The sequence below is a fragment of the Herpailurus yagouaroundi genome, unplaced genomic scaffold (assembly GCF_014898765.1).
Source record: "Herpailurus yagouaroundi ecotype Mexico unplaced genomic scaffold, PumYag 160, whole genome shotgun sequence".
NCBI classification, from domain to species: Eukaryota; Metazoa; Chordata; class Mammalia; order Carnivora; family Felidae; genus Herpailurus; species Herpailurus yagouaroundi.
The window spans coordinates 38,546,878-38,573,631 of record NW_024412401.1 but is presented as its reverse complement, the minus strand read 5'-3'; the positions used below and the strand labels follow the sequence as shown (position 1 = coordinate 38,573,631).

Here is a 26,754-nt window from a genome sequence, read left to right as displayed (position 1 = left end):
ATCAGCTATGACTTATTCCTCCTTCTCATTCCTATATAAAACTAAAGTTCCTTTCATTTGATATTGTTTCCTCAACCAATGCTGAAAACACAAACTTAGCTATTTTTAAATTGAAGAAATAAACACTAACTAAATGCCCTAATATCTTAATTTTAGGCATTTACTGAATGCCTAGTCTGTCTTAACGTGTGTATTAAAATTGTTTATATCGTGAGAAAAAAAAAAAGAATGAAGACATAAACGACAAAGTCTGCTGCTATGCTGGGTATTAAAAGGGTTCAAGGACCCACTCTCTAAATGAATGAATTTAGGCCCTATCTAAATTGAATAACACAGTTTGAATAAACTGTAGACAAATGTGGTACACAACAGTGAAAAAAGTGCATTAAGGCACTTGTATTTTTAATCGTGGCAAGCGCACTTAGAATGCGGTCTACCTTCTCCATGAGTTGTGAAGTGTCCGATGCTATGTTGTCACCTGTAGGCACTGTGTTGTCCAGCACATCTCTAGGACTTATCCATCTTATGTAACTAAAACTTTATACGCGTTGGGAAGGGTAAATGTGTTTACCTGATTACAACAGGGTCAAACAGGGCCCTCGTTAGGAAGGGACATATCAGTGAGGTTTTGAAGGCTGAATGGGAGATTTTTTTGGAGGGGGAAGGGCAATCTCAGGAAGAAGATACAAAGGAAAAGCAAGGGCAGAGGCCAGGAGGTAAGAAATAAATAGCATGTCACGCCTGCTGTCACCGCACAACAACACAACACACACAGCACAACACAATAACGCCAGAGTGGGTGGGGTGGGAGGAGAGCTGAGACAAAGGCACAAAGATGGCGAGGCTTGGGATGGCTGTGACTTTCTGTGTGGAGTGTTTCATCACAAATGACTCTCCATACCTGGCCAAGCTAGGGGTGGCCTCACTTTTTGGCTCCATAATTCTAATGGGGAAGTCATCAACCATCCAGGCAGTTTTGCCTAATTAAAAAGCCAGAGAAACTAAATCAATGTTTGTTTGTTTGTTTGTTTTCCAATGAAATAGGCCCTAAGCATGTTTCTTCAACTTAAGAGAACCGTACTGATAATAACAACAGGGCTACGACCATTTATCATGTAACTGCCATGCTCCAGGCTCTGTGCTAGATGCTTTGTGAGCATTATCTCCTTTAATGTGCGAAAAAAAAAACCCAATAAATCCTTCAAGGTAGCTGGCATCATCCCTATTTATAGCATGTCAAATAAGAAATTGAGACTCAGAAAGACAAAAAAAGGTCAGAAGGTCAGTATACACCTACCTGTTCAGGAGTGGATCTGGATGGCTGCAAGCCCCTCTCTGCTCAGCCCCTAGCCCTGGCCCCAGTCTCTGAAACCACTCCGTTGTCTGCCTGTAACAGGCTTGGATGCCCCCGGCCAGATAGAGGTGAAAGATGTCACAGACACCACTGCTCTGATCACTTGGTTCAAGCCCCTGGCCGAAATTGATGGCATCGAGCTCTCCTACGGAATCAAAGACGTGCCCGGCGACCGCACCACCATCGATCTCACACATGATGAGAACCAGTATTCCATCGGGAACCTGAAGCCAGACACCGAGTATGAGGTGTCCCTCATCTCCCGCAGGGGCGACATGTCCAGCAACCCTGCCAAAGAGACCTTCACGACAGGTAACGGGCCCTCACCTGTGAACAGCCAGGAAGGGATTGTGACTCCTCTCTCACTCCATGCTAGGGTGCCTTCCAGGCTCCTTTCACAGTAGGACAATGGAAAGGGAAACTTCATTCCTTTAAGTGTTTATTCTAAAATATTGTAGAGAGTAATATATATTTTTAATGTTTTGTTTTTTTATTTTTTGAGAGAGCGAGAGAGACAGAGCACAAGTGGGGGAAGGACAGAGAGAGAGGGAGACACAGAATCAGAAGCAGGCTCCAGGCTCTGAGCTGTCAGCACAGAGCCCAACATGGGGTTTGAACTCACAGACTGTGAGATCATGACCTGAGCTGAAGTCGGACGCTTAACCGACTGAGCCACCCAGGTGCTCCTAGAGAGTAATATTTCAAAGGAAAAAAAAAACTATACCCAAATAACCTTCCAAAAATAAAAATAAAAAGCATACATAGGGGCGCCTGGGTGGCTCAGTTGGTTAAGCATCCGACTTCGGCTCAGGTCATGATCTCACGGTCTGTGAGTTCGAGCCTCGCGTCGGACTCTGTGCTGACAGCTCAGAGTCTGGAGCCTGCTTCAGATTCTGTGTCTCCCTCTCTCTCTGACCCTCCCCCATTCATGCTCTGTCTCTCTCTGTCTCAAAAATAAATAAACATTAAAAATAAAATTTAAGAAATAAAAATAAAAATAAATTAAAAAAATAAAATAAAATAAAAAGAAAAGCATAAATAGAAGATGCTGCTGGTCTGACAGTCTCAGACAAAAGCTGATTAAAATAAAATTCAAATAAATATTTTCATAATAAAGTACAGTTTATGGAAAGCATGAATGACAGAGGCCTGTAACCTCCTAGCCTGTGGCAGCCTTTTAAAAGTTCCAAGATGTCAATCAATCACTGATTCAATAAATATTTTCTTCGGAGCTCAGTGAGCTCCGTGTGACTTATTAGAAGTGCAGCGATGGGCACAACAAACCAGTTCTTACTTACACTCACAGACCTTATTTGTAAGTTTCTGTTTGTATTGTTTTTAAGCACAAAATCTGGGGAGCGCATGCATGACTAGAGTATCACACACATCAGTAAAGGGGAGAGGTGCCCTACATGCAGTATTTGTTTCCATCCGTGCATCAGCAGTACAGGTGGGTGTGGGGGAGATACTGTCCTTTTTCTCCAAGGGTAGGTGCCTTTCATGTTTCAGCTTGAACTGTCAGACTCCCACTCTCCTGGTGCCTAGTGTTTGTGATATAAATGTCCCTTCCTCTTCCACACAGGCCTGGATGCTCCCAGGAATCTCCGTCGCGTCTCCCAGACGGACAACAGCATCACCCTGGAGTGGAGGAATGGCAAGGCAGCCGTTGACAGTTACAGAATTAAGTATGCGCCCATCTCCGGAGGTGACCATGCTGAGGTGGAAGTGCCAAGGAGCCAGCAAACCACAACGAAAACCACGCTCACAGGTGAGCTGCGCACCCCAGACCCAGCGGGCCCATGGGGCACGTGTCCCCATTTTGCAGCCCTCCACAAGGAGAAAACGCTGCGGTTCCCAGCTACCTCTCTCGCTCGGAATTCAGTGACTCAGTCTGTAGAACATACCAGACACTGAGAAATCACGGCCTCCAGCCACAGGCAGCTCAGGGCCATTCTTCCGATCCTCTGAAAGTCTTTCCAGTTTGGGGCTGAATAATATCGACCTGCACATTCTTTCTCACTTAGGTCTGAGGCCGGGAACTGAATATGGGATCGGAGTGTCTGCCGTGAAGGCCGACAAGGAGAGCGATCCGGCCACCATCAATGCGGCCACAGGTGAGATGCCCCTGGATCCCCACCACCACTGGGCTCCTGCATATAGACACGCTAGGGCCCAGGCGACAGAAAACCTACTTTGAAAGAAACAGTAGACGCACAGAGGAGAAAGAGACCCCTAGGATCATCCAGCCCAGATGTCTAATTCCAAAGTAACATAAGCACGCCACATCTCAATGATACTGAGGGGAATAAGAATTTTTTAGGAGAAATTGGAACCAGAGTTTATAAGAAACCTGCAAACTTTTTTAAGTTGGTAATCATTTCCATTTTTTTTGGTAAACCATGAACCAATCCAAACACATCTGGGGGGTTTTCTCTTAGGAAACACCTGACTTTTATTATGTACCCTCGTCCCACAGATGAGAAGTGGCAGGAACACGGTTTCAGACAGACTTTGCTCTTATCCATTCCATCCTGAAGCTCCAGGCTCTGGATGAGGGTGGTAAGGAGCGGTGTGATGTGAAGCCATTGGTTCTTTCCACAAGTTTCTTTCTTTTTTTTCCTGGAAAATTTACTAAAAAAAAAAAAAGAAAGAAAGAAAGGAAAGGAAACTCTTCCCTCCACTTCTCCACCAGCCTCCTTCTTACTTCCCCCAGGCACCATGAAGAAAAAGGGTCTGGTGTACAGAGAGAACATAGATCATGCCTCATGGAGCTTCTTCTTTATGCAGGAGCCAATGCTAAGCACTTGCACACATACTCTTTTTTATCTTTTTATTTCGAGCTAATTGTCAATTCACATGCTATTGCGAGAAATATCACAGAGAGATCCCCAATGGTTAAAGCTGCGTAATCCTAGAATAGTATCACAGCCAGGAAACTGACATCGATGCAAGCTATCAACTTTGTGCACACTTCACTAGTTTTACATGCACTCACTTTTGTATGTGTGTGTAGTTAGTTGTACGTAATTTTATCATCAGCAGCTTTTTTAATCCACCGGTGTCTTTAAGACACAGAATAGTCCATCAGTAGGATCGCTTTTGTCCCCTCTTTTGTAGCCGCAGGCACCTCCCTCTCTCTCCCTCTCCCTAACCCTTGGCAAATCCCTGTTCTTTCCTTCATCCCTGTAATGTTATTTCAAGAATGCTACATATAAAGATTCACCCAGCGTGCAGCCTCCAGAGATTGGCTTTTTCCCTCAGCGTCATTCTCTCAAGGTCCATTCAAGTTATTTAAAAGTTAGTTCTTTTTAGATGCTTTTAATGGAGTAGTACTTCATGGTATGGATGTACCACTGTATTCTTCTTAATCTTCCAAAATGCCAAGGCAACGTTCAGCGGCAGTTGACAAAAGTGAAAACCCAGGCTCGGAGGGGAAAGTCACCCACAGCCAGCCAGCCCCTGTATGCAGAGTGGGGATTGGAGCCCAGAGCTGCCCTCCAGCCCCAGAAGCAGCCCAGCCTCCCAGCCTGAGGAATGTTCATCTCTCTCTGCTTTCCTCCCAGACATGGATGCACCCAGGGACCTCTGGGTTTCTGAAACCACGGAGACCAACCTGACCCTGCTCTGGAGGAAGCCTTCGGCCAAGTTTGACCACTACCGCCTCAACTACAGCCTTCCCTCAGGGCAGCCGGTGGAGGTGCAGCTTCCGAGAGATGCCACCTCCCACGTGCTGAGAGGCCTGGAACCCGGGCAGGAATATACCATCCTCCTCACAGCCGAGAAGGGCAGGCACAAGAGCAAGCCCGCGCGAGTGAAGGCGTCCACAGGTGAGGTCGGCCTCTGAGCTCCCGCCACACCCTCTGTTGATTCCGAGGTTTGCAGGCCCCTAAGTCGGCCTGTCTCCATAAGGGAAACCCAAGTGAGAAAACGCACAGCTGTCTCTCCTCGTGCCTCCTCGACATAAATAACACTGTGAAGGAGCCACTTCCCCACCTTTCCCCTGTCAGCTGGTTCGGCAAAGTCTTCCTGCTGGGAAATCACTAGTGCTTGCTAAATATTTCTTCCTAGGAGAACTGAAAGCATCAGGGTTGGTGTTTGTCTTTGGTTCTTTTTTTAAAATTAATTTGGTGCATTTTACAGACTCTTTCAAATTGTTTCTGGGGTTTTTTTTTGTCCCCCCTCTCTTTAGCCTAACGATAACTTACTTTGCACTTCATCATTTTTTCAAGATGGCCATGACGTTGGTAATAATTCTTCGGTTATTTCTCACTAAATGTTTTTTAAACGTATTTATTATTATTATTGTTTTTAGTAATCTCTACACCCGATGTGGGGCTTGAACTCACGACCCTGAGATCAAGAGTTGCAGGCTCCACTGACTGAGCCAGCCTGGCACCCCTCCCACTAATGTTTTTATTCCAGGTCTTTTGCTTCCCTCTAAGGTTACCTGAAAATTTGCATATGGTCCTTTGAGCAGCCTTTCACAGCGCCCTTCCCATTTTCTCTTTTCCCCTAGTCGTCAAGAGGCCAACTTGGTTTGCTAAATCCTGATCTCCAGTGTCCCTTCCACCCCAGTTATCCCGTTCTTTGTACCTGCTGCCACCCTTCCTCAGTGGCTAAGTTGAAAAAACGATCAGAAAAACCATCCATTCTTCCTACATGAAAAATATGTGCATATAATTTTGGCCCCAAACTTTTCAAAGAGGTATAGGCAGAAATGTTAATTCTATAAGGCTTGAAAGTAATATTCTTTAGTCTTGATTTAATTAGTATTTATCTAGAGCCCGCTGAATACACAGTATTGTGCTGATATTTGAGGGACTAGTGGGTCACATACTTAGCATTGTTATTTTCACTTATGGGCTCCTGCTCCCTGTCTGTGAGGGAGACCAACTAGAATGTTAGATGGATGGAAGGCAGTCAAGGAAAGGGGGTGAATGGGAGAACCAGGGACAGCCAGAGAAAGTTTTAGGGAAGAGATATTACTCCAACTCAATCTCGAAAATCAGAAAAGGGGTTGTAACGATGGGCAAATTTGGATATGCCTTGAAGAGTCTTTGTCATTTGTGAATGAATACCTTCCCCTACATGTAACAGAGAACTCAAATAGCAGTCACTTAAGCAAAACAGAAGTTGATATCTTCTCTTAGAAGATAAATCTGAGCCTAGGTGGTTCAGGTATGGCATAGCAGGTCCAAGTTAGCAGGGACTTGGGTTTTTCTCTGTTTCTGTTCCACCATTCTTAGTCCTTGGCTCTAGCAGTACAGCCTTCACATCCGTGTTCTGGGCAGCATGGAGGAGGAAGAACGAGAACCAAAAGGGAGTAGTACCTCCTAGATGAGTCTCTCTGGAAACCTCACCGTTGATTTCTCATAGTTCATAGGCTGCTCCTAGCTATAAGCAAGTCTAGGAAAGGTAGTCTTCTGTCTCAGCATGTCACTGCCCACATAAAACTGTTGGAGAGCGAAAGGCTATTTGGTAGAAAAAGATCAGCCTCCTCAGAGAGTCTAAAGTGAGCTCAGGTGGTCGATTCTATGGACTCTGTGCATGTACTGCTTCCCACCCAGCTATGTGATGATCCTTAAGGATGCTCTGGAGGGACAATTTAATCCTAGAGAAGGGAAGAGCAAAATAGAATCCAAAAGAAATAATTCTATAGTAGAGATTTGAATGTTTCAGATTTGTAAACATGAACTTGTCATGAGGTGTCAAGAGACAGCAAAACAAAAGAGAATCAGAAAAACAAGAGAGAAAGCATTTCTTTCTCTTTTTTCTTCTTCCTCTCTTTCTCCTCTTTTCTTCTTTTTCTCCTCCTCCTCCTCCTCCTCCTCCTCCTCCTCCTCCTCCTCCTTCTTCTCCTTCTTCTCTCTCTCTCTGCCTCTCTTTCTCTCTCCCGTCTCTCTTTTTGCCTTTCCTTGGGTTTGACAAATGCTATATCAAAGAGTTTCCTATCTCCCCTCAATCATTTTACCCCCTGGCTGGAGCTAGGTTATCTCCTGTCTCCAGTGGGGAAGCCCCAGGCCTCAGCCACTCAAGAAGATGAAAGCTTTTAAGTGAACCACAGGCTTGAATTACTTTGTCTCTGACTAAGAGCCCAGTTTTGGCATCCCAAAGGCTCAGTGGTTTCATTTCCGCAGCCATGCATTCTTAATACAGTTTCCAAAAAATCATGTTGTCTATTTAAAGATGTCCTTCATTGCAGTAAAATGGGCAAAGTTCCTTTTATTGGCTCTTCCTCCACAATCTCCATAATATTTTTCCCTATGGCTTTCTCCATAGAACAATTTAATTTTCTTAAAAGTTAGGTGGGCATTTCTTTCCTCTCCTGAATTCTATGTTTTCAAGTCTCCTACATTTCCTCACTCAATAATGTACTGCTACTGAGCTCCATGAGTTAAGTTCTGTGGCTACTGGATCAGTTAGGACATATGTGTGCTTCCAAGGAACTTGCTGATAAACAGATTGACAGACAACAACACAACACTCGACTTTCTAGAGTTGGGGGTACAGAGGGTGCAGCAGAAGCACACAGTGGCTCCTGGGCATCATGAAAGGCTTCAAATGGGGGGAAGCTCTTGCACAGACCCATAAAGACCAACAGGTCTCGGTTGTGGAGTATGTGTAAGTACAAGTATAGGCACTTGGCCTTGTCCATATGGGAAGAACATACATATGGAAAGAAAAAAGAAACAGATACAGTGGGCGCTCTTGGGCAAGTGTTCCCTGTGGCTGTGAGTCCCAAAATGTCAAAGGACTTCAGGTTCAAACCTCAGAAGAAGGAACTCCCAGTTCTGCATCACAGATTTCTGAAGAGCAGCAGTCTGAAGTGCTATTCATTATCTGTGGGTTTTATGGAGATGTGGAATTGGCTGCCCCTAAAGCATTTTTCCCCCAGAGAATTCTGGAGCTCTAGCTGTGGAATTGATGCAGCACCAAATTAAAAGTATGCATAAGCTAACTGCCCATCACACCTGAAATACAATCCAAGGACCCTACCACAGCCCACGTGGCCCTACGGAATTTGGCCCTTCCAACTTCTCTGACCCTCCCACCACTTGTCCCCTTATGCATTTCACTGTGGTCACCCTGGCCTTCTCGCTGTTCCTTGAGTATACCAAGCCTGCTCCTACCTTAGGGCATCTGTACATGCTATACCGGCTGCCTAAATGCCACTCCTCTCCCAGTTATTCATTGGCATCTCCCTCATTTTATTCAACTCAAGTGTCATCTCAGTAGACTTCTCTGGCCACCAGTGTGAAATCATGTTCCCATCCTGATTTAGCCCTTCATGCTGCTCCAGAGTTCCTCATGACACTGACCTGGTCTGATACTATTCAATAATTCATTTATTTGCCTATGACCTGCCTCCTACTACCAACCAGAATGTAAAGACTCTGTTTCTTTTTATCCAGTGCTGCATTCCCATTGCCTTAGGCACAGCCAAGCACACTGTGTGTGCTTCATGAGCATTCGGGGACCCCAGCTACTCCAGAGGGGTAGTGTTTCCATTGAACTTCTTGGTCTTTTCCTTCCACGTTTGCATAACAGCCCAAATGCTATACCTTTAGGATTAAGGGAAGGGAAGCTATTCTGTTGTCTTCAATTAAGCTTACTCTGGATACAAAAGGAAGGAAAGAAAGGAGGGAGAAAGGGAAGGGAGGGAGGGGGAGAAAGAGAAAGAAAGAAAAAAACAGAGAGGGAGGAAGGAAGGATGGAAGGAAGGAAGAGAGAGAGAGAAGGAGAGAGAGGGAGAGAGGAAGGAAGGAAGGGAGGAGGAGAAAGATTCTATCCCTGTTAGTGTTGAAGAAAATTAGTGTGTTCAAGGCCTCTCCCCCATGCCTAACCCCACCTTTATGTTCTGATAAACTCAGAATATACTCTGCTTAATCTCAGAATAAGAGCCCTGCTTAAAGTGGAAGCCATGAATTTGCCATAAGCAGTAAAGGACAAAGCAGACAGAATATGTAAAACACAAGGCCAATAAAGCATCTTTCCATACCAGCGTAAGACTCAACAATGATACTCCAGTAATTCTCCAGGGTTTGGGAAGCAGAAAGGTGGAATTTTGCTTATAGTCACAGCTGCAAGTAACAGAGAACATTCTGCTGCGATGCCATTTTTATTTTTTCATGGAGCAAACCAAATTTATTCAAATATTTAACCATCCAACAAATATGTATTACTTGACTGCTATGGGTCAGGCAATGCTGGTATATAGAACAGGAAGACACAACCCCTCTCCTCAAGAAACGATGCATGTTGCAATGAGAAAGAGAGAACCCAAACCCAAATTATAAGAATATAGCTAGTCTGTTTGAGAGGGAAGTGTGGGAAGCTATGGGAGCAGAAACAACTACCCATTCCAGACCCAAGCAAAGGGGAGGAAGGGTATCAGAGAAGGCTCTTCGGAAGATGTGATACTTGGCTGAGTCCTCAAAAAGGAAAAGGAGAAGGAAGTGCAGAAGGGGGTAATGACATTTCCAGCAGGAGGAACAGCATGTGAGAAACTCAAAGGCATGAGCAACTTCACATTAGTGAAACATAAGCTATCCAGTCCTGCTGTATGATGGAGGGGAGAACAGCTAGGTATGGGGTTGGAGACATCATCAGAGACTGTCTACAAGGGACAGTGAATATTGTGTTGAGGGGCTCTGGCTTCATTCTTGACAGTGATAAAGAGTCACTGAAAAGTTTTCAGGCAGGCAAGGCTTTTAATTTTAATTATCTTGACTTTTCAAGATGAGATCAAAGCAATTAAATCTACCCTTTGGGGTCCTTGGGCTTGAATTTGGCCATCCCCCCGCTGTGGGAGAATCACGGTCTCCCATTAACGAACACTAAAAGTGAATTCCTAATCAGCCAGCACTTGGTAATTACTGTCTTCAAGATGGTGGAAGATTTAAAGTTGGCACATCTAAAGGTTTAAAGTTAGCACAGCCAGAAATTCCTTCAGGCCAGCTGGTCAACCCACCATGAGCATAGAATTGGGATTTCGAAATTCTGATTTCCCAGGCCCACTGACATTGTTCAGAGGGTAGATGCCAGTGCACAGCTGTAAGAAGAAGACAACAGCCTTTTCATAAAGAAATGCCGAGAAATCCAGTGTGCAACTCCACAGCGGAAACACCGGGCTTCTGGGGCAGTGAGCCCACCAGTGTGTCGTTTGTTGCTGAAATGTAGAGTCTGCATTTATGTGAAGCCTTTTGGTCCCCACCTCAACTATTGTCTGATGTATTTTTATTCATATTCTTCCCTCCAATTTCATAATTATTATCTCTCTCCCTTTAATTTCTCAATCAAGTTTATTCAGCGAAAGTTACAGCTTTTACTTATCTGACTAGCATTGATTTAATGAGAGATTGCGGGCGCACGGATATCACCCATTATGGAAACACTCACAGACTGCTCACTAAAGATAAACTGATACTCTTTCTTGATTTGCTTAGCCAAAAAAAAAAAAAAAAAAAATGGAAGAATAGTCAAACATTTTGGTGGAAGTATTATCCACGTGATTATTACTATTTACTGAGCAACATGGCATTATGTGAAAATTACTCTGTCAACTGTATGAAAAGATGAAGCAGGATGCAAGGGGCGTTGTATAATAGTATCAGTGGCATATAAAAAAGCCGATCCAAAGAAGATGGTTCTTCTCAGAAAAAGACATTCCCCACTGTGGTTCCCCTCCTGTGCTCTCTCCATCCGTCTTTACTGCAAAAGCTTTCACAGACAAACCATAATCACCTCCTGCCTGCCTCAATTAGGGAACTCCCCTCACCTGCCCCCCCCCCCACCCCCGCCCCCCGCACCCTGATTCCTAACATTGTCTTCACGGGAAAAGAAAAAGTTTTATGTCAGAATTAGAGAGACAACTTAAAAAGCAGTTACCTGAGAAGGAAAGACAGTGATTTAATTCACATAAAGGGGAAAATCGTCAATGTCAGCGAAGTTCCTGACAAGCAGTTTTGACAGAAGGAGGAGAAAAAAGAAGGAAGTAGGGTAAGAGGGGACATTTATGGGCTATAGGATCAATTTCTTTAACCTTAATGTGTTGCTTAGATTGTTTTTTATGCATGAAGACTGCTAGAATATTTGGAAAGGATGCACTTCTGATTTTAGCTGTGCTTAAATCCCAAGACCATGGAGACAACTGTTTTATCTGTGTAGCACTGCTCCTGGCCTCCCAAGGGCCAGTGGGCTTAAGGATGAGTGACTCTCCCTTTCTTTCTCCAAAACCAGATAGATCACTTTGAGTTATAGGTCCTCTCTTTCTCATCAAGATCACGTTTTTGTGGTTAAGAACTGCTACGAGGTTCTGGGTGAGCTTCAGGGTATGAATTTGGGTTAAATGGGGAGCCTGTATGATGTAGTTCAATATCAGATATGGTGAACATTTCCTGTAAGGCCCAGATAGTAAATATTTTAGACTTTTCAGGCCGTAGGGTTTCTGTCACAACTACTCAAGAGTGCCTTTGTAGCACAAAGCAGCCATCAACAATACATGAATGAACAAGCATGGCTGTGTTCCAACAAAACTTTATTTATGACACCAAAATTTGAATTTCATTTGTATTTCCATATGTCATGAAATACTCTTTTTGGGTTTTTTCCCCCAATCATTAAACAATATAAAAACCATTGTTAGCAGTTCATTACCAAAATAGACAGCAGGCAAGATCTGACCCTCAGATCATAGTTTACAGACCCCTGTTCTGGATCGAACAAGATTTGAAGGAGGATAAGCTTTGTCAATATAAAACATTAGGAAGAACCTCTGAATTAAATAGATTCTTGAAAAGAAATCCCTCAGAAAGGATATCTTCAATTTCTTCTTTTTTTAATTTTACTGTTTATTTTATTTTTGAAAGAGAGAGACAGAGCACAGGCAGGGGAGGGGCAGAGAGAGAGGGACACACAGAATCCGAAGCAGGCTCCAGGCTGCGAGCTGTCAGCCCAGAGCCTGACACGGGGCTCAAACCCACAGACAATGAGATCATGACCTGAAGCCGAAGTCGGACGCTTAACCGAGCCACCTAGGCGCCCCTTCAATCAAATTTCGAGCTAGGATTTTCAGGTTAGAAGTGTGCTTTAATGGACATAGGGTCCATTTGAAACTAGCAGCCAATGTGAGGCATAAACACAGAAACAATTTGTCCTTTTAAATGAGCTCAAGGCAGTTCTTGCTCTGTTGTTTACAAGATCCATTTCCAGAGGAAATCCTTTCTTCCTAGGTCATGCAAAGCCCATTTAAGCTCAGCCCTGGGCAAATTATCACCTTGAAGCCATATTCAGACAGGTGCATTGTTATTGTACTTTTTGTGTTCAGGAGATGAATGAAGATGGCACCTTTGATTTTAATTGAGCTTTAATAAGCTCTGTTCCTCCCAGGCCTTAGTCTTTCCATCCAGTAAGGGACGATTTTGCAAAGACTCCTCGCCTTCTTCAGTATCCTTCCTTGAATTGTGGTTAATTTATCTCTGATCTTTCTGAAGTAGTTTATGTGAACTGATTTGAGCCTCAGAAACGGACAAAAATTCCAACACAGAGACTGTAAAACAGACCTTCCGGAGGAGATTGAGGAAGCATGAGAAGGAAGGGAATCTAAGAGGAGCGCATTTTCTCAAAATACAGAAGGCTGAGCAGCTCAGACCAAGAATCCTGAGAATAGCAGAAGGCTGTTCCTTATGATCTCATCCTTAGAATGAGAGACACTTTCCAAAATGGAAACTGAAGCCTAGAGCACTCCTAATCTGGGTATGTAGAGTTTTCTATATTCACAGGACACTGGTCAGTAGGAATATACCATTTCCACAAGATACACCCAAATATGCCACAAGGCAAAATAAGTATTACATTGATTTTTCTGGTGATGTTTTGATGGCAACAGCAGCACTCGGGGATGCAGAAACGCGGCACTCGGCCCTGCCCCGGCTCCCACCGCAGGACTTTCAGCATTGGCAATGGGTTTGCCATTTCTGGGTTCCCAGAAGGAGAGGGATTTGAGGAATGGCTTAACTGACCCATCTCTGTCATTATTCAGACCATGCCCCTGAACTGGAAAACCTCACGGTGACCAAGGTTGGCTGGGATGGCCTCAGACTCAACTGGACCGCAGCTGACCGGGCCTATGAGCACTTTGTCATTCAGGTGCAGGAGGCCAACAGGATGGAGGCAGCTCAGAACCTCACAATGCCCGGCAGCCTGCGGGCTGTGGACGTCCCGGGCCTCAAGGCCAACACCCCTTATAGAGTCACCATCTATGGGGTGATCCGGGGCTATAGAACACCAGTGCTCTCTGCTGAGGCCTCCACAGGTACCTCTTATCCTTCTGTCTCTAGCTTCTGCTTTTCCTAACAGGAAACTACCCACAGATAATCAGACACAACACATAACCAGACACAGTTCACTTTAAAAAAAAATTTTTTTTAAGTTTATTTATTTTGAAAAAGAGCGCAAGTGGGGGAGGAGCAGAGAGAGAGAGAGAGAGAGAGAGAGAGAGAGAGAGAGAGAGAATCCCAGGCAGGCTGTGCAGTGTCAGTGCAGAGCCTGATGTGGAGCTTGAACTCACAAACTGTACGGTCGTGACCTGAGCCGAAATCGAGTTGGACACTTAACTGACTGAAACACCCAGGTGCCCCAGACACAACTTGCTTTTGAATGGACTCATTCTGCCCCAAGTTATGGCACCATGGTGTCTAATGGAGGGAAGCCATCAGGCTACATGACTCCAGGGGTACCTTTGACACCACAACCCATGTGAACAACACCCTTTGGAGTTGTGCACAGCCCTGCCTGGGGACCATACACACAGACCCAAAGGCAAGGATCTTTATCTTCACAAACAGGCTCCCTCTTGGCAAGGGATGTTAAGACATTATACTTAAAAGGAAAAAAAAAAATCACAAAATTAATCTCCTTGTCCACTGAAGGTTAGGACAGTTCTTTAGTAAAGTAAGATGACAAATATTTTTCTATACCTCATGCTCTTTGTTCTATTCCTCAAATTTAGGAGGAATAGCTGCATGCTGCATGTTTATTAAGACAGTCATATATTTTTAAGTAATATAAAGCCTGTTCTTGTGTTCAAGACTCCCTGGATCTTGCTGTGTGATTTGATCATTAAACTAGTTCTTTGTCCTTCTCCAGGGGAAACTCCCCATTTGGGAGAGATCATGGTGTCCAAGGTGGGCTGGGATGCCCTCAAACTCAGCTGGACTGCTCCGGAAGGAGCCTATGAACAGTTTTTCATTCAGGTGCAGGAGACTGATACAGTAGAGGCAGCCCAGAACTTCACAGTCCCCGGAGGACTGAGGTCCGTGGACCTGCCTGGGCTCAAAGCAGCCACTCATTATAACATCACCATCCGTGGGGTCACGCAGGAATTCAGCACGACTCCTCTCTCTGTTGAAGTCTTGACAGGTATTCTAGACTGGTTCATTAATTTACTTCCTCCCCTTGTCTCTGCTCAGGAGGGATCAAAGCTCTTCCTGCTGTAAGCTGGGCTCAGCCCCTGCCACATTGGGGAACACCGGTGAATCATCCCCGCTCCCATCCGAATGTCATATCCCTTATTTGGCCAAGTCCGAGTGTAGCATGTTAGCCAATTCCATGGAAAATTCCACCTACTCTTCCCTTACAAAAGTGGGAGGTGACTTTTCTTTCAAAGCAAGTTTTCAGTCATAACAGCTAAGAAGTTGGAAAACACAGTTTGCAAGTGGGAAAAAAAAAAAAATTGGTCTGAGCTCATTTTAAGAACACACTAAAAGATTCCCCCAAAGCCCCATTTATATGTTAAGAATGGAGTTATGAACAATTCCTAGAACTATCTTTCATTCCCGGAGACTGAACAGAAAACCCCTGGCTTTAGTGCCAACAGAGTGTGCTCTACACCTGCTGTAAATCATGCATCTGTAATCAACACTAACCAGACAACTCATCCCAACCTCAGCCAAAATGTCATATCACCTGAATCCTAGCACACAATTACCTTTTTTAGTAACTCAGCAACTCTTTGTCCTTACGCAGAGGAGGTTCCAGATCTGGGAAACCTCACAGTGACCGAGGTTCGCTGGGATGGCCTCAGCCTGGACTGGACGGCCCCTGAGGGGCTCTATGAGCAGTTTGTCATTGCAGTCCGGGAGGCTGACCAGGCCGAGGAAGCTCACAGTCTCACAGTTCCTGGCAGCCTACGCTCTGTGGAAGTCCCAGGCCTCCGGGCCAGTACCCCTTACACGGTCACCCTGCGTGGCAAGGTCAGGGACCGCAGCACTCGACCTGTTGTTGTGGAGGCCATCACAGGTATAGGACCCTCCTCCCATACCAGGGACATGATTGAGCCAACCTCTCTTTGGAAGAGAGAGAACATTCCCCACGTGTCCGAGTGTGGTCTCAGTGTTCCGACAGGCAGCGTGAAGGGAGGCTCTAACTCAGGAAGGGCTGGGTTGGAATTGCACCTTGCTGGATTTTCTTGGGTCTAGCATTTTACATTTCTGAGCCTTCTTTTCTCACCTTCAAATCAAAGATAATACTCTACCTCAGAACATGGTCCTGAGCAGTAGATGAAATAATGACCGAAAATGCTTAGCAAAGCTCCATTCCTGTAGTAAATATTGAACGGCACATAGCTAAATATATAAGATAACCGTGTAACTAATAAAAATAGCATAAACAGTAGGGCCATGGTGGCACAAGAATAGGGTCAGAACTTTCTAGAGAAATCTTACCATTAGAGGCCTCAGAGGCCCTCACGTTGTCCAACTTGTAGTCACATCTCTATGGAATAACCTTTGAAATGATCTTCTGCCGAAATTGTTCAAGTCTGTCTCTCCTTAAGAGACACTCAGGGAAGGCATATTTCCAAGAAAAAACAGCCACATTTGACTTCAATGTTTTTCATTCAGTTTAGGGAGGAAAAACAATTTATCTCAATTTGTCCCCTGGAAATATGCTGTTCCATCTGTCATTGGAAACTCTGTGCTGTTCATGAGTTTTTAGAAACCGCCTTAAAGGGGGCAAATGGGCCAAAATTTTGGTAATCGGGTTCTTATGCTGGGCCCTAAGTCCATGCCCTTCTCTATCTATCTATCCTGTGTTTTGATAATACTATCCAAATAACCTAGTTCAAATAAATTGTTCTCCTTGCTCACATATACCAAGTAAAGTTGGTGCTTGTGAGAAACGACACACAATTCCAAAAATGAGAAAGGTGATGTTACGATCCAGCTGTGCTGGCTGAGTCAGTGTTATCCTGTGCTGCCTGGAATGTCTTCAGACCCAGTGAGCCAGAGGGGCTATTGAGGCACCTGTGATCTGGATGCAGGATGCTAACAGTCTCTATCGGTAACAACAGAATTCCTTTTGCACGTGAAACCTTACCAGGAACCTCACTACGTGCCAGATAAATGAACAGCTCTTCTTGGTGAACTAGGAGGGCAGGGAGGACTGCCTTCACTGATACCCGCACCAGAGCACCAAGGCTACATGGTCATTTGAATACAGCCCCTCAAAAAGGCTGAGTTTGCTCAGACTCATAGGCACTGAGAACAAGTGCCTCGGTGCACCTTTCTTGGCTGCTGGAATGCTTACAGATATTTTCTTTTGTAACTTCAAGTGCATGGCCACGGCAGCCTTTTAAAAGTCTGAGCAGTTGCATATAATCCTGAGAGGTATCCCACCAAGCAGTGGGTTTTCCCGTATTCAGAATCCAGACTTTCTAAAATCGGCAATAAGAAACACGTTAAATCTCCTTGCTACATGGTAGGAAGATCAATAGTGGGCCCTGCTCTGCACCATTGGCTGAGCAAAATTTACCACTTTTAATTAAAAGTGGGCATTCATTTCACACAAATGGCTTCGCTTCATGATGCAGCCACTCTTTGTTCTGGCACAAAGTACTAGCAGAAGGTGGGAGGGAAAGAACCAAGCCAAGAATCTAGTGCAGAACATTTGATCCCTAAAAGCTGAGTAGAGTCCAGAGAAAAAACATCACACATGTCCACACTGAGACAACATACACTTTATAAAGCCTGCCTGATAGCAGGTGGCCAGCAATAAGACAATCTCTTCAACACAAAGTGCTGAAATGAGGCTGATAATTCTCTCCAGTATGGTTGAGAAGTTCCAAGGGGAAACATCTAAACGGTGATGTATTTGTTGGGTAGCCACTTACTGGGCACTCACGATGGCTTAGGCATGATACTCAGGGGTTTATAAATGGTATTTAGCCATCACACAGTCCAGTGATATGTCAGCCCCCTTTATAGGTGAGCAGAGTAAGACTCAGAGATGAGCTGGGTGACGGGCCCAAGATGACCTGGCTAATAAAGATCATTGTGGGAATTCCAACTAAAGCCCAGTGGCCTCCAAAGCCTCCGCTTTTAACATCCCTATCCCCCTTACCCTGACCCACAATCCCACTTTTCCAACTGCCCTTTCATTTCTGGCCATGCATGTGCAGAGACCCCCTGTGGGTTGTGCAGTGGTCCAGACAGTATTGCCATCTCAAGGATGAACAGCGCAGATCTTCCCCTTTCTGACTGTTTTCAACTCCTGAAGAAGGGCTGTGGCCAGATTACCACAATTCAAGTCAGAAGTAAATGCCCAGAGACCAAGAATGACCACACTTGCACACAAAAATTCTCGCCTCGTTCTCTCTTCCCTAGAGCTGGGCTGTGGGATGTTTGGTTTCCTCCTTTTTTTTGGTTTGCAGAACTGACAAATAACGTCTCTGTCCTTCTTCAGAGGAGCTCCCCCAGCTGGCGGACATAGCCGTGACCGAGGCTGGCTGGGATGGCCTCAGACTCAACTGGACCACAACTGATCAGGCCTATGAGCACTTTGTCATTCGGGTGCAGGAGGCCAACTGGGTGGAGACAGCTCAGAACCTCACGGTGCCCGGCAGCCTGCGGGCTGTGGACGTCCCGGGCCTCAAGGCCAACACCCCTTATAGAGTCACCATCTATGGGGTGATCCGGGGCTATAGAACACCAGTGCTCTCTGCTGAGACCTCCACAGGTACCTTCCTCCCCACTGTTGACGCCCCTGCCCAAGCCACCCTGCTTTCTCTCCATGAAACTTTGCAGAAAGTCAGCTTCTCTCCATGTCTGAGTCCTTCCCTTATGCCCCTTAGTGGCTGGTCATGCATGTCCAGAGACCACACCATAAGCTGTGCCTTGGTCTGGATGCCTCTGCCATTTTGAGGATGAATGATAAAGATGTTGCCTTTTCTGACCTCCAGCCTCCAGCCTCTCCCAGACTTCCTACCACTAACTCTCTTTTGAATGATGGCTTTCGGTTTCAAGAGACAGCCTGATGGTTTTAATTCTCTTTTCCAGTGCTAGGATATAACTAAAAGCCGTCCCTTACCATGTGTGAGTTCTGGTAGAGCATAGGTTATTTACTTTAGAGGGTCTTTTTGCTAGTTGGAAAAGGCGCTTTTCTATCCCAAATCCCTCAAGGGTATGGGCACTGTGGTTCTTGCATTTAAAAGAAATGTTTTAATTTAAATGTTTCTTTAAAATACACAGAGTATAATAAGAGAACTGAATTACCCTCCTCTGGGCAGTTCTCTCAGATACTGAGTCATTGTTAGAACACCAAATTAGCAAATAGCTAGACCAAAAAGAAAAAAAAAAAAAAAATCACACAATTATGACTGGAGACAGTACCAAAGAAAAAGCCATTCATTCAGAGAAGTACACACAGCAGCATTTGAAGCAAGGAATGTCCCAGGCTATGAATGTCAAAGATCTGATGCCCTTTTTGCTCTTTTAAATAAGAGTTGCTCCCTGGAGTGTTGGCCTTTGCATATGGCGCACTCCCAGCGCTTACCCAGGAGGGTGTGCTGTGCCTTACTAGTCACTCCACTCCAGTGACAAGGCAGTCAGTGTTTCCCCAGGGGCCTGCCTCAGCAAGCAGCCTTCCCCAGCACTGTTCTCCATTGCGTATCTTCCTATATGCCTCCATTGGTTGGAAGCTCAGTAGAGGTTGTCTTGCTTGGGTTTGCATATGCCTGCCCCATTTTCAGGTAATTATGGCAACCAAACCTTCATGCAAACCTGTACAACCTCACTGATTCCAGCAAAAGCATAGACCTGCATTTTAGCCTCCATCATTTCAATAACCCTCACTGAGATCAACAGAATACAGACAGCCACTGTATGAGTGGTGACCTTGAAATGCCTAGAAATTGCAACTGGCAACGATATCGGACATTCATAAATCATCCCTTCCCAGAAGGCAAGAGAAATCACCTGCCGCTTCTGATCTTTCCTGCAGACCTTGTGGTTGGGTGCCCTTCATATTTTTATGTGGTTTTTTTTTCCTTCTTAATGATAGCAACATTCCTGTTTCTGATGAAATGGTATGAGAGGAGGAAGGTCCATGACCCCATCTGATTTGTGTCTCACTAAATGTGATGGGATGGGAAGGCCTTCCCCTTCCCTGCTAGAGAGGCACTACTTGCTCCCCACACCTTGCTTCTGCTTGCCTTCTGCATATTTTATTCCAATTGCACAGAAAAGCACTGGTAGGACCATCTCCAAGACAAAATGTTATTTCTTGGCCGAACAGGCGTTGCCTGACTGCCTTGCCTCGGCTCAGCTCTCTTGGTTGGCAATGTAAGTAGTAGCTTTCTTGGCTCCCGTAGAGGCAGTTAAGAGAGGACGAGCTATTCTAACAGAATATGAAAGCAGCTGGCCCTTGTCAGAAGTATGATGAAAATACCAAGAATCACACTGACAAGTTGCCAGTTCCCTTTAAGTCACAAAATCAGAAGCCTCAGGGTACCACCTTTGGGAGGGTGATGGCATCAGAATTATTTAGCCTTTATTTAAATAGATGGGAGCTCCCTCAAAGCAAAGGATGCCTGCAGGAGGGAGCCAAGTAACTGTGGTCTCCTGAGTGCAATTCTGGCAACTAAAGACTGCCAGCACTCATATCTCTTGACCGATGGCCAGCATCCCTGCGGCGGGGCTCCCAGAAGCATCTGAGCTTAGGCACCACGGTTCCAGCTGACATCATTCAGATGTCTTCTCACACACGGGATCTCAGCCAGCTTGATCATGTATGGCTGCTCCAGAGCAGGGGAATCCAATTTGCCAGACCTTCCTCTTTTCTTCTTTTAACAAGTCCCCTTTTTCTCTCCCGCTGGCACTGACTGGTAACACTGCTTGGTTTCCCCCTAACCCTGAACTAGCAGGTCTTTCTACCCAGCCATGTTTCTCTTAACAACCTCAATCTTAAAACACAGGCCAAATAATCAACCCAAATTCATTTATTTTTTCTTCTTCCCTACCCTTCCTTTTTCAGCTGCAGAACCTGAAATTGGAAACTTAACTGTTTCTGACATAACTCCTGAGAGCTTCAATCTCTCCTGGACAGCCACCGATGGGGCCTTCGAGACCTTTACCATTGAAATTGTTGATTCCAATAGGTTTTTGGAGATGATGGAATATAATATCTCTGGTGCTGAACGAACTGCCCACATCTCAGGGCTACACCCTAATAATCATTTTATTGTCTACCTCTCGGGACTTGCTCCCAGCATCCGGACCCAAACCATCAGTGCCACGGCCACCACAGGTACATCTGCCTTTTCCCATGTCTGACCGCCTCTCTCTAGAGTCTTCTTTGCAGGGTGAAGCTGCTCATTCACTCCTTCTTTGCAGGGTGAAGCCACAGTGCATTAACTGCTCCACAATGCTAGGCTAGAACACTACTTAACATAACTCTCTCCAACAGCAGCCCAAATGGTGGATTTCTGCTAAGCCCTTTGCCTGATCTATTACTGACCAGGACATTTGCAGCATAAAATGTAGTCTGGCCCAGTTTGCCATATGGAATCTGGAGAAAAGAATTCTACCCTTCTATACCTAAGAAGCAAGAGTTGTCCTTGATTTGGAAAGATGTCTGCATCAAAAAAGTCTTAAAAATTATATTTTGTGTTATCCTAATATCTTTGGCCTCCTAATGCCCAAATATCCCAATGATCTAATGAAATCGTGTTGGTACTGTTATTTTTTTTCAACTTGGAAAATGATAAAAAAAAAAAAAAAAGCAGATTACTAATCAGATGGGTGCACAAGGAAGTCGTGCCATCCAGACCATCCCAAATCCAATGCAATCTCTAGGAGAAAATACATGAACAGGCTGTCTTGCTCCCAGAAGAGTAAATGGTTGATTGCAAAAATAGAAGTCATCATGTTTATACAAGGAACTTGGCCAGCCAGAGTATAAGCTGCTCTCACTTAAATTTGTAGTGTCTGTGGTACACATCCTATGTGAGGCCCTCTCTGGCACGCAGCAAAAGAGAATTCTCTATCTGAATTTGAAAGGAGAAGCTTAGCCATTCAAAATAGCATTCTTAGCACATTTTGGATAATGAATCCAAGAAAAAGGTTGACATTGTAGCATCAAAATCATCTAACACTTAAGTCACCCATGGCTGAGGGAAGGTCTGTCCTCATTCTGCGTGAGACTACAGATTGTTAGCAGGGTGGTCTGTCATCTTCGCCATATTAAAGTACACAAAAACCTGGAGGAGAAAATTATTCAGCCCCTTATATTTGTTTCTCATGGCTCAAACTGGGTTTCAACAAGGACAAGTCTTTTACCAAAGGGTGAAGTCTAAAACTTTATGGATTTAGTCTTATGTGTTTTAGTTTTTGACTCTATTGTAATAGTGTTTTAAATTAACACGCTTTCATATTTTTTTTTTTGCTTGCTTTAGTGGCCGAAGCTCTCCTTAGCCACCTCACTATCTCAAATGTGACCTGGGCCAGTATGGCCCTCTCGTGGAAAGCCCAAGAGGCTGCCTTTGATAGCTTTCTTATCGAAGTTAGGAATTCTGACCACGGCCAGGAGACGGTAGTGCATTCTGTACCTGCGGCGTCTCGCAGCTCAGTCATCACCAACCTCACGGCTTCTTCTAATTACACTGCACACCTTCATGGGCTGATGGGCGGGCACCGCGCTCACACTCTAATGGCCCAAGCAACCACAGGTATTTCCCACGATGGCTTCTTCACTCTCCATTGAAATTCCTCTGGGGAGCAGTCCCCCAAAAAGCCCTCGCTACACATTTTTCATCCTCCTGGTTCCTCTAGATCTTTCCCAAATTTGACAGGGCCACCCAAATCAGAGCTTTAAAACTTAAAAAGAAAAACAATCACCCAGAAGTCAACCTCTTTTTCCTAAATGTGCACTCACATCTGGAGTTGCTCTGTTTGTTTATATAGAGTTAACCTGACTTGCTTTGGTTGAATTTCTACATCATCCTTCTCATCTGATCTTGAATAATCATTTCCAGTTCTACCCATTATCATCTGCCTGTGGTCTAATCAGAGTTTGCCTATGACATTGCCAAAGAGGTGTGTGCATGCCAGTTTGGGTTCCCTGGTCAGAGTGATATTCATCCTTTTTCTCTCTTCCAAGATTCTAAAACACAGTGCCAGAAGCATGCGAGGAAAAGACCCTAACACACACTTCCAGAGCCAGAGGACCAAGTGGTCTCATCTTGTTCTTAAGACTTTTATTTGCTTGCATTCCCTACAAATAGACTGTTCTCTTTTGACATTTACCCCACCAAGCATGCTTTGTCATCTTCTGATACCTGTCACAAAATGTCCACCTTCTTTCATCTGTCGTCTTGTCCAAATCTTGGTGCATGTGGTGAACATTCCGAGTATTACATTTTTGAAAATATCTATGTTTCCTGGAAGCATATGGCATGTCCAAGAATTATTTCAAAGGGTTAGAAGTGGTGAGAGAAAGATATCCCAGCTTGCATGGAACACTGACCATACCTTCTCTCTCACTCTCTCTTCGAGGTTTTTCTTGCACCTCACTCCTGAGCTTGGTTGCACCCTTTGGGAAACAGCTGGAGGCCAAGCTGGCCATGAGAAGCTAAGTCTTACTCTGCATGGCGAATGTGTTCACATTGCCAGTCTCTTTTTGGTGGCATGAGAAGAATCCTAACATGCATCCTTAATTTGAGAGATTGCTGCCACAGCAAAACACAGGGAAAGAGCAAACAGAGGCCCACTTGGAGGGTTCTACCTTTAGTGCGGTTGAGGTAATTTATGCCAATGTTATGGCTAAAAATTATAGCGTCATTATCTTCTCAAACTAATTGCTAAGTTGGAGATTCCATGCCGTTACTTATGGCTATCTTCTGCTTTGGGGCCAGATTCTTTTTGCCCATAGGGACTTTGTGGCATCAAATTATGCTGTGCAACTGTCCAGTTTAAGTTTATCCAGATGAGTCCCTTCTTTCCTCCTAATACTGGAGATGCAGCAAAACAACTCCCAAGTCCTTGGAAGAAATAGTCTGCTTCTTCCCAACCTTCAGTGCTAACCCTGGTACCTCAACCCTCCTGGACTGTTGCCTCTTCCTAAAATAAAGTTTGAGTTGAACTTACTTTAAAGTTAGTATTGCTCGATAAATGTGCATTGAGGAGGCCAGATCGTATACATCCTAGTGGAAACTAGCAGTGCAGGCCCCCTACATTACAAAATGAGTTGCCTTGATCACTGATCTCCTAGTCTTTAAGGGACAAGAGAATATCAACCTCCAGGAGAACCACTTATCTTTCCAAATTATCCAGTAAGTGAATTTTCTAGTTAGAAAATGTAACACCTAACTTTAAATTTTCTTTTAACTTTTGCATATACCAAGAATTTTTTAATGAAAGCCATTTTTACCTTTACAGTATTCAGGGTAAGATGCAGATTTTCTTATGGTGTATAGGAAACCTTTGGATTTCTAAAAACTATGGAGAATTTCTCTTGTATGGATATTAGCCTTTAATTTGTACAATCGAAATAGATCAAAAGAAAACTAAATAAGGATACTTCAAAGTAGCATTTCCTAAGACATGCTCTGTGAACCACAAGCTACTTGAGATGTTCAAAGAATATCCTTTGAAAGAGTATCCACTGATCAATAAGTGTATGAAATTCTGGGCTGCACAAAATTAAGTAGGTTTCTTTACAGAACCAGCATTTCAGAGGCTATAAAATACTCTCAGGCTTTGGGAATCTCTAGGGTGAGATAGAATACCCATACATACTTTACTAAAAGCTACTTTTCTTAGGACATCTTACAGAGCTAGTGTCCCGCTGCAAACCTTTAGAAATGCACCCTAAATATTCTCTGTTGCTCCTATCTGCCATTCTAATGCCTGTTCACCTTTCTTCTTATGGCCAGCAAGTAGTCGTGTCTATACTTATAAAGAATGCACATCCATACCTGCAGAGAAAGTATATTCTCTAGCATTAGTCATTGCAGGTGTAGCCACAGCCTAATATACTACCTTTCTGCAAATATTTGGAGGGATTGGCACTTTTATGTCCTATGGCTATATTCTGGAAAAACCAACTGCTTCCTCTAATAATGCATCTCCTTTCTCTTCTGCCCATGTTCCTCTGCCTTCAGAGCCAGAGCCACAGTTGGGCATTCTAATCCTTAGCAATATTACTCCTGACAGCTTCAATGTGTCCTGGAGCATTCGAGCCAGGTTTTTTGCAAAGATTGTTGTCAATGTTAGCGATTCTCACTCGCTGTATGAGCCCCAGCAATTCACGGTCTCAGGAGACACACAGCATGCTCACATCACGGGCTTGCTGGAGAACACTGGCTATGACATTAGTGTGGCAGGGACCACCTGGGCTGGGGACCCCACGAGACCCCTCACTGTTTTTGTCATGACAGGTACTCATTCAAAGGTTCTCACTTTTCCATTTAGAATTTTGAGATGGGGGAGAGCAGAGAGGAAAGGTGATAGGCATTCTACAGGGAACGTCAACCCCCAGTAGAGTCTTCACTCCAGATGTAAACATCTAAGTGAAGAGAGATCAGATCCTCTGGTATTTCGCAAAGAGGGATATTTTGCAGCTTTTCATGGGACATGGAGACCGTGTACTCAACAGCTGCATAAAGCTTCCAAGGATTTTCCTGTCTAGCTTTATAGGCTGATACATATTTTAGCAATTCTGGCTGAAAAGTGAGTTCTAAGTTACCCACAGCCTGGAGCAGGAATTTTTGCCATAAATCATGCTAAGTAAGGCAGTTTATAAACCACTTGCCCCAGAAATATAATAATTTCTCTTTTTCTTTAAATAAATAAATAAAAAAAAACATTTTGTCTTAAGTCAGCATCCACAGCAAATTACTGAAGGTCTGACCTAGGGTAGCAGATAAATCCAAACTTAATTGAAGCTTACCCATTTATTGAACTTGACCTCCAACCTCTCTTTGAATTACTGAAGAATTACATAAAGAAATGGCTTTCCGTTTTCTTTCCTGAGATCATCCCAAATCAATGGCAAAGGCTGCATACCTCAGAAAATATTTAGAAGTCTCTTGCCTTCCACTACTGATAATTTCCAGGAGCCTGACTTTGCCTGCTGATTCACATTAGACCAGGCCTCTCCCAGCATCTAAATCACTACCGGTAAAATATGTTAATAAGATCAATTAAATATTTAATTGGAAGCAGCCATGATGACCTAGAAGTGTGAGGGTTTTGATATCAGACCTGAGTGGTTTCTGAACTTCCCCCACATATTCTTAGCTGCATAACCTTGGCTGGTTCTTAACTGTTCTGAATTCCAGTTTCCTTATATTTGACAAAGGGACCCCCACAGCCATTTCTGTCAGCTTTGTCTCAGGATCTAAATGGATATGATAAAGTTTAATGGCTTGGCATCCAGTAGGCATCTTACGATGCTGGGTTCTTTCTGCTGTTTCCTAGGAGGGAAGTAGCATTCTTAAAAATAAGCAACAATTCTAGATAGAAACTCAGCAGCTATTGTTATGAAATCATGATTTTCTTACTATTTTCAAGAGAACACTGGACGTGTTTTAATGTAAGATCAAAAAGTGGTTATGTTTTCTGTCCCGTTGCCTACTGTGAATTCAGTCATTCAAAAAAGTCTTCAAATGCAGAACATGGTCATTTCTTAGTGGGGCAGGGGAGAGAGTGGTGGGGGCTCCCAGTCTCTTGCCTCCTGATGCACAGGAGGGCAGGAATGGCCAGCCACAGACCCCATCAGGCCATCTCTTGTAGCCTCCCACAGGACCTCCCACAGAACGGAGAGAAGAAAGGCAGTCTAGGAGGGCTGGTCTTGGGAATCCTAGATCTGGTTACAGCATTGTCTCAGCTAATCCTTGAAGTGAAAAGACCCTGAGTTTTAAAAGAAGCATATTTTTAAAAAGAAAAAAAAAAAGCTGAACATGAATGACTATAAATAACAAGACTTTGATTGACTAATTAGCCTGAATGCCCTTCTTTTCACGAGAATCCGCTGCTTTGATGGTGTGGAGGTACACAGAGGCTAGCTATCCAAAGAGGCGCCACTTACCTAAATAAACTCAGCAAAAGAACTTGAGACCATTGTCT

At 44.3% G+C, this 26,754-nt stretch overlaps 1 protein-coding gene across 6 annotated transcripts in view; it reads left to right on the top strand.

The window, feature by feature from the left end:
* TNC (tenascin C) overlaps positions 1 to 26,754 on the top strand; it is a 95,168-nt gene that overhangs the window by 39,054 nt on the left and 29,360 nt on the right. For 2 of the 6 annotated variants that reach the window (XM_040482102.1, XM_040482104.1), the window contains exons 7-16: positions 1,397 to 1,666; positions 2,937 to 3,122; positions 3,379 to 3,468; positions 4,918 to 5,181; positions 13,395 to 13,667; positions 14,501 to 14,773; positions 15,380 to 15,652; positions 18,095 to 18,367; positions 20,663 to 20,935; positions 22,083 to 22,355. In XM_040482102.1, coding sequence (XP_040338036.1) covers positions 1,397 to 1,666; positions 2,937 to 3,122; positions 3,379 to 3,468; positions 4,918 to 5,181; positions 13,395 to 13,667; positions 14,501 to 14,773; positions 15,380 to 15,652; positions 18,095 to 18,367; positions 20,663 to 20,935; positions 22,083 to 22,355 — 2,448 coding nt within the window. The remainder of the gene's footprint in view (positions 1 to 1,396; positions 1,667 to 2,936; positions 3,123 to 3,378; positions 3,469 to 4,917; positions 5,182 to 13,394; positions 13,668 to 14,500; positions 14,774 to 15,379; positions 15,653 to 18,094; positions 18,368 to 20,662; positions 20,936 to 22,082; positions 22,356 to 26,754) is intronic. The other 4 variants (XM_040482103.1, XM_040482105.1, XM_040482106.1 and 1 more) reach the window with 3 other exon arrangements.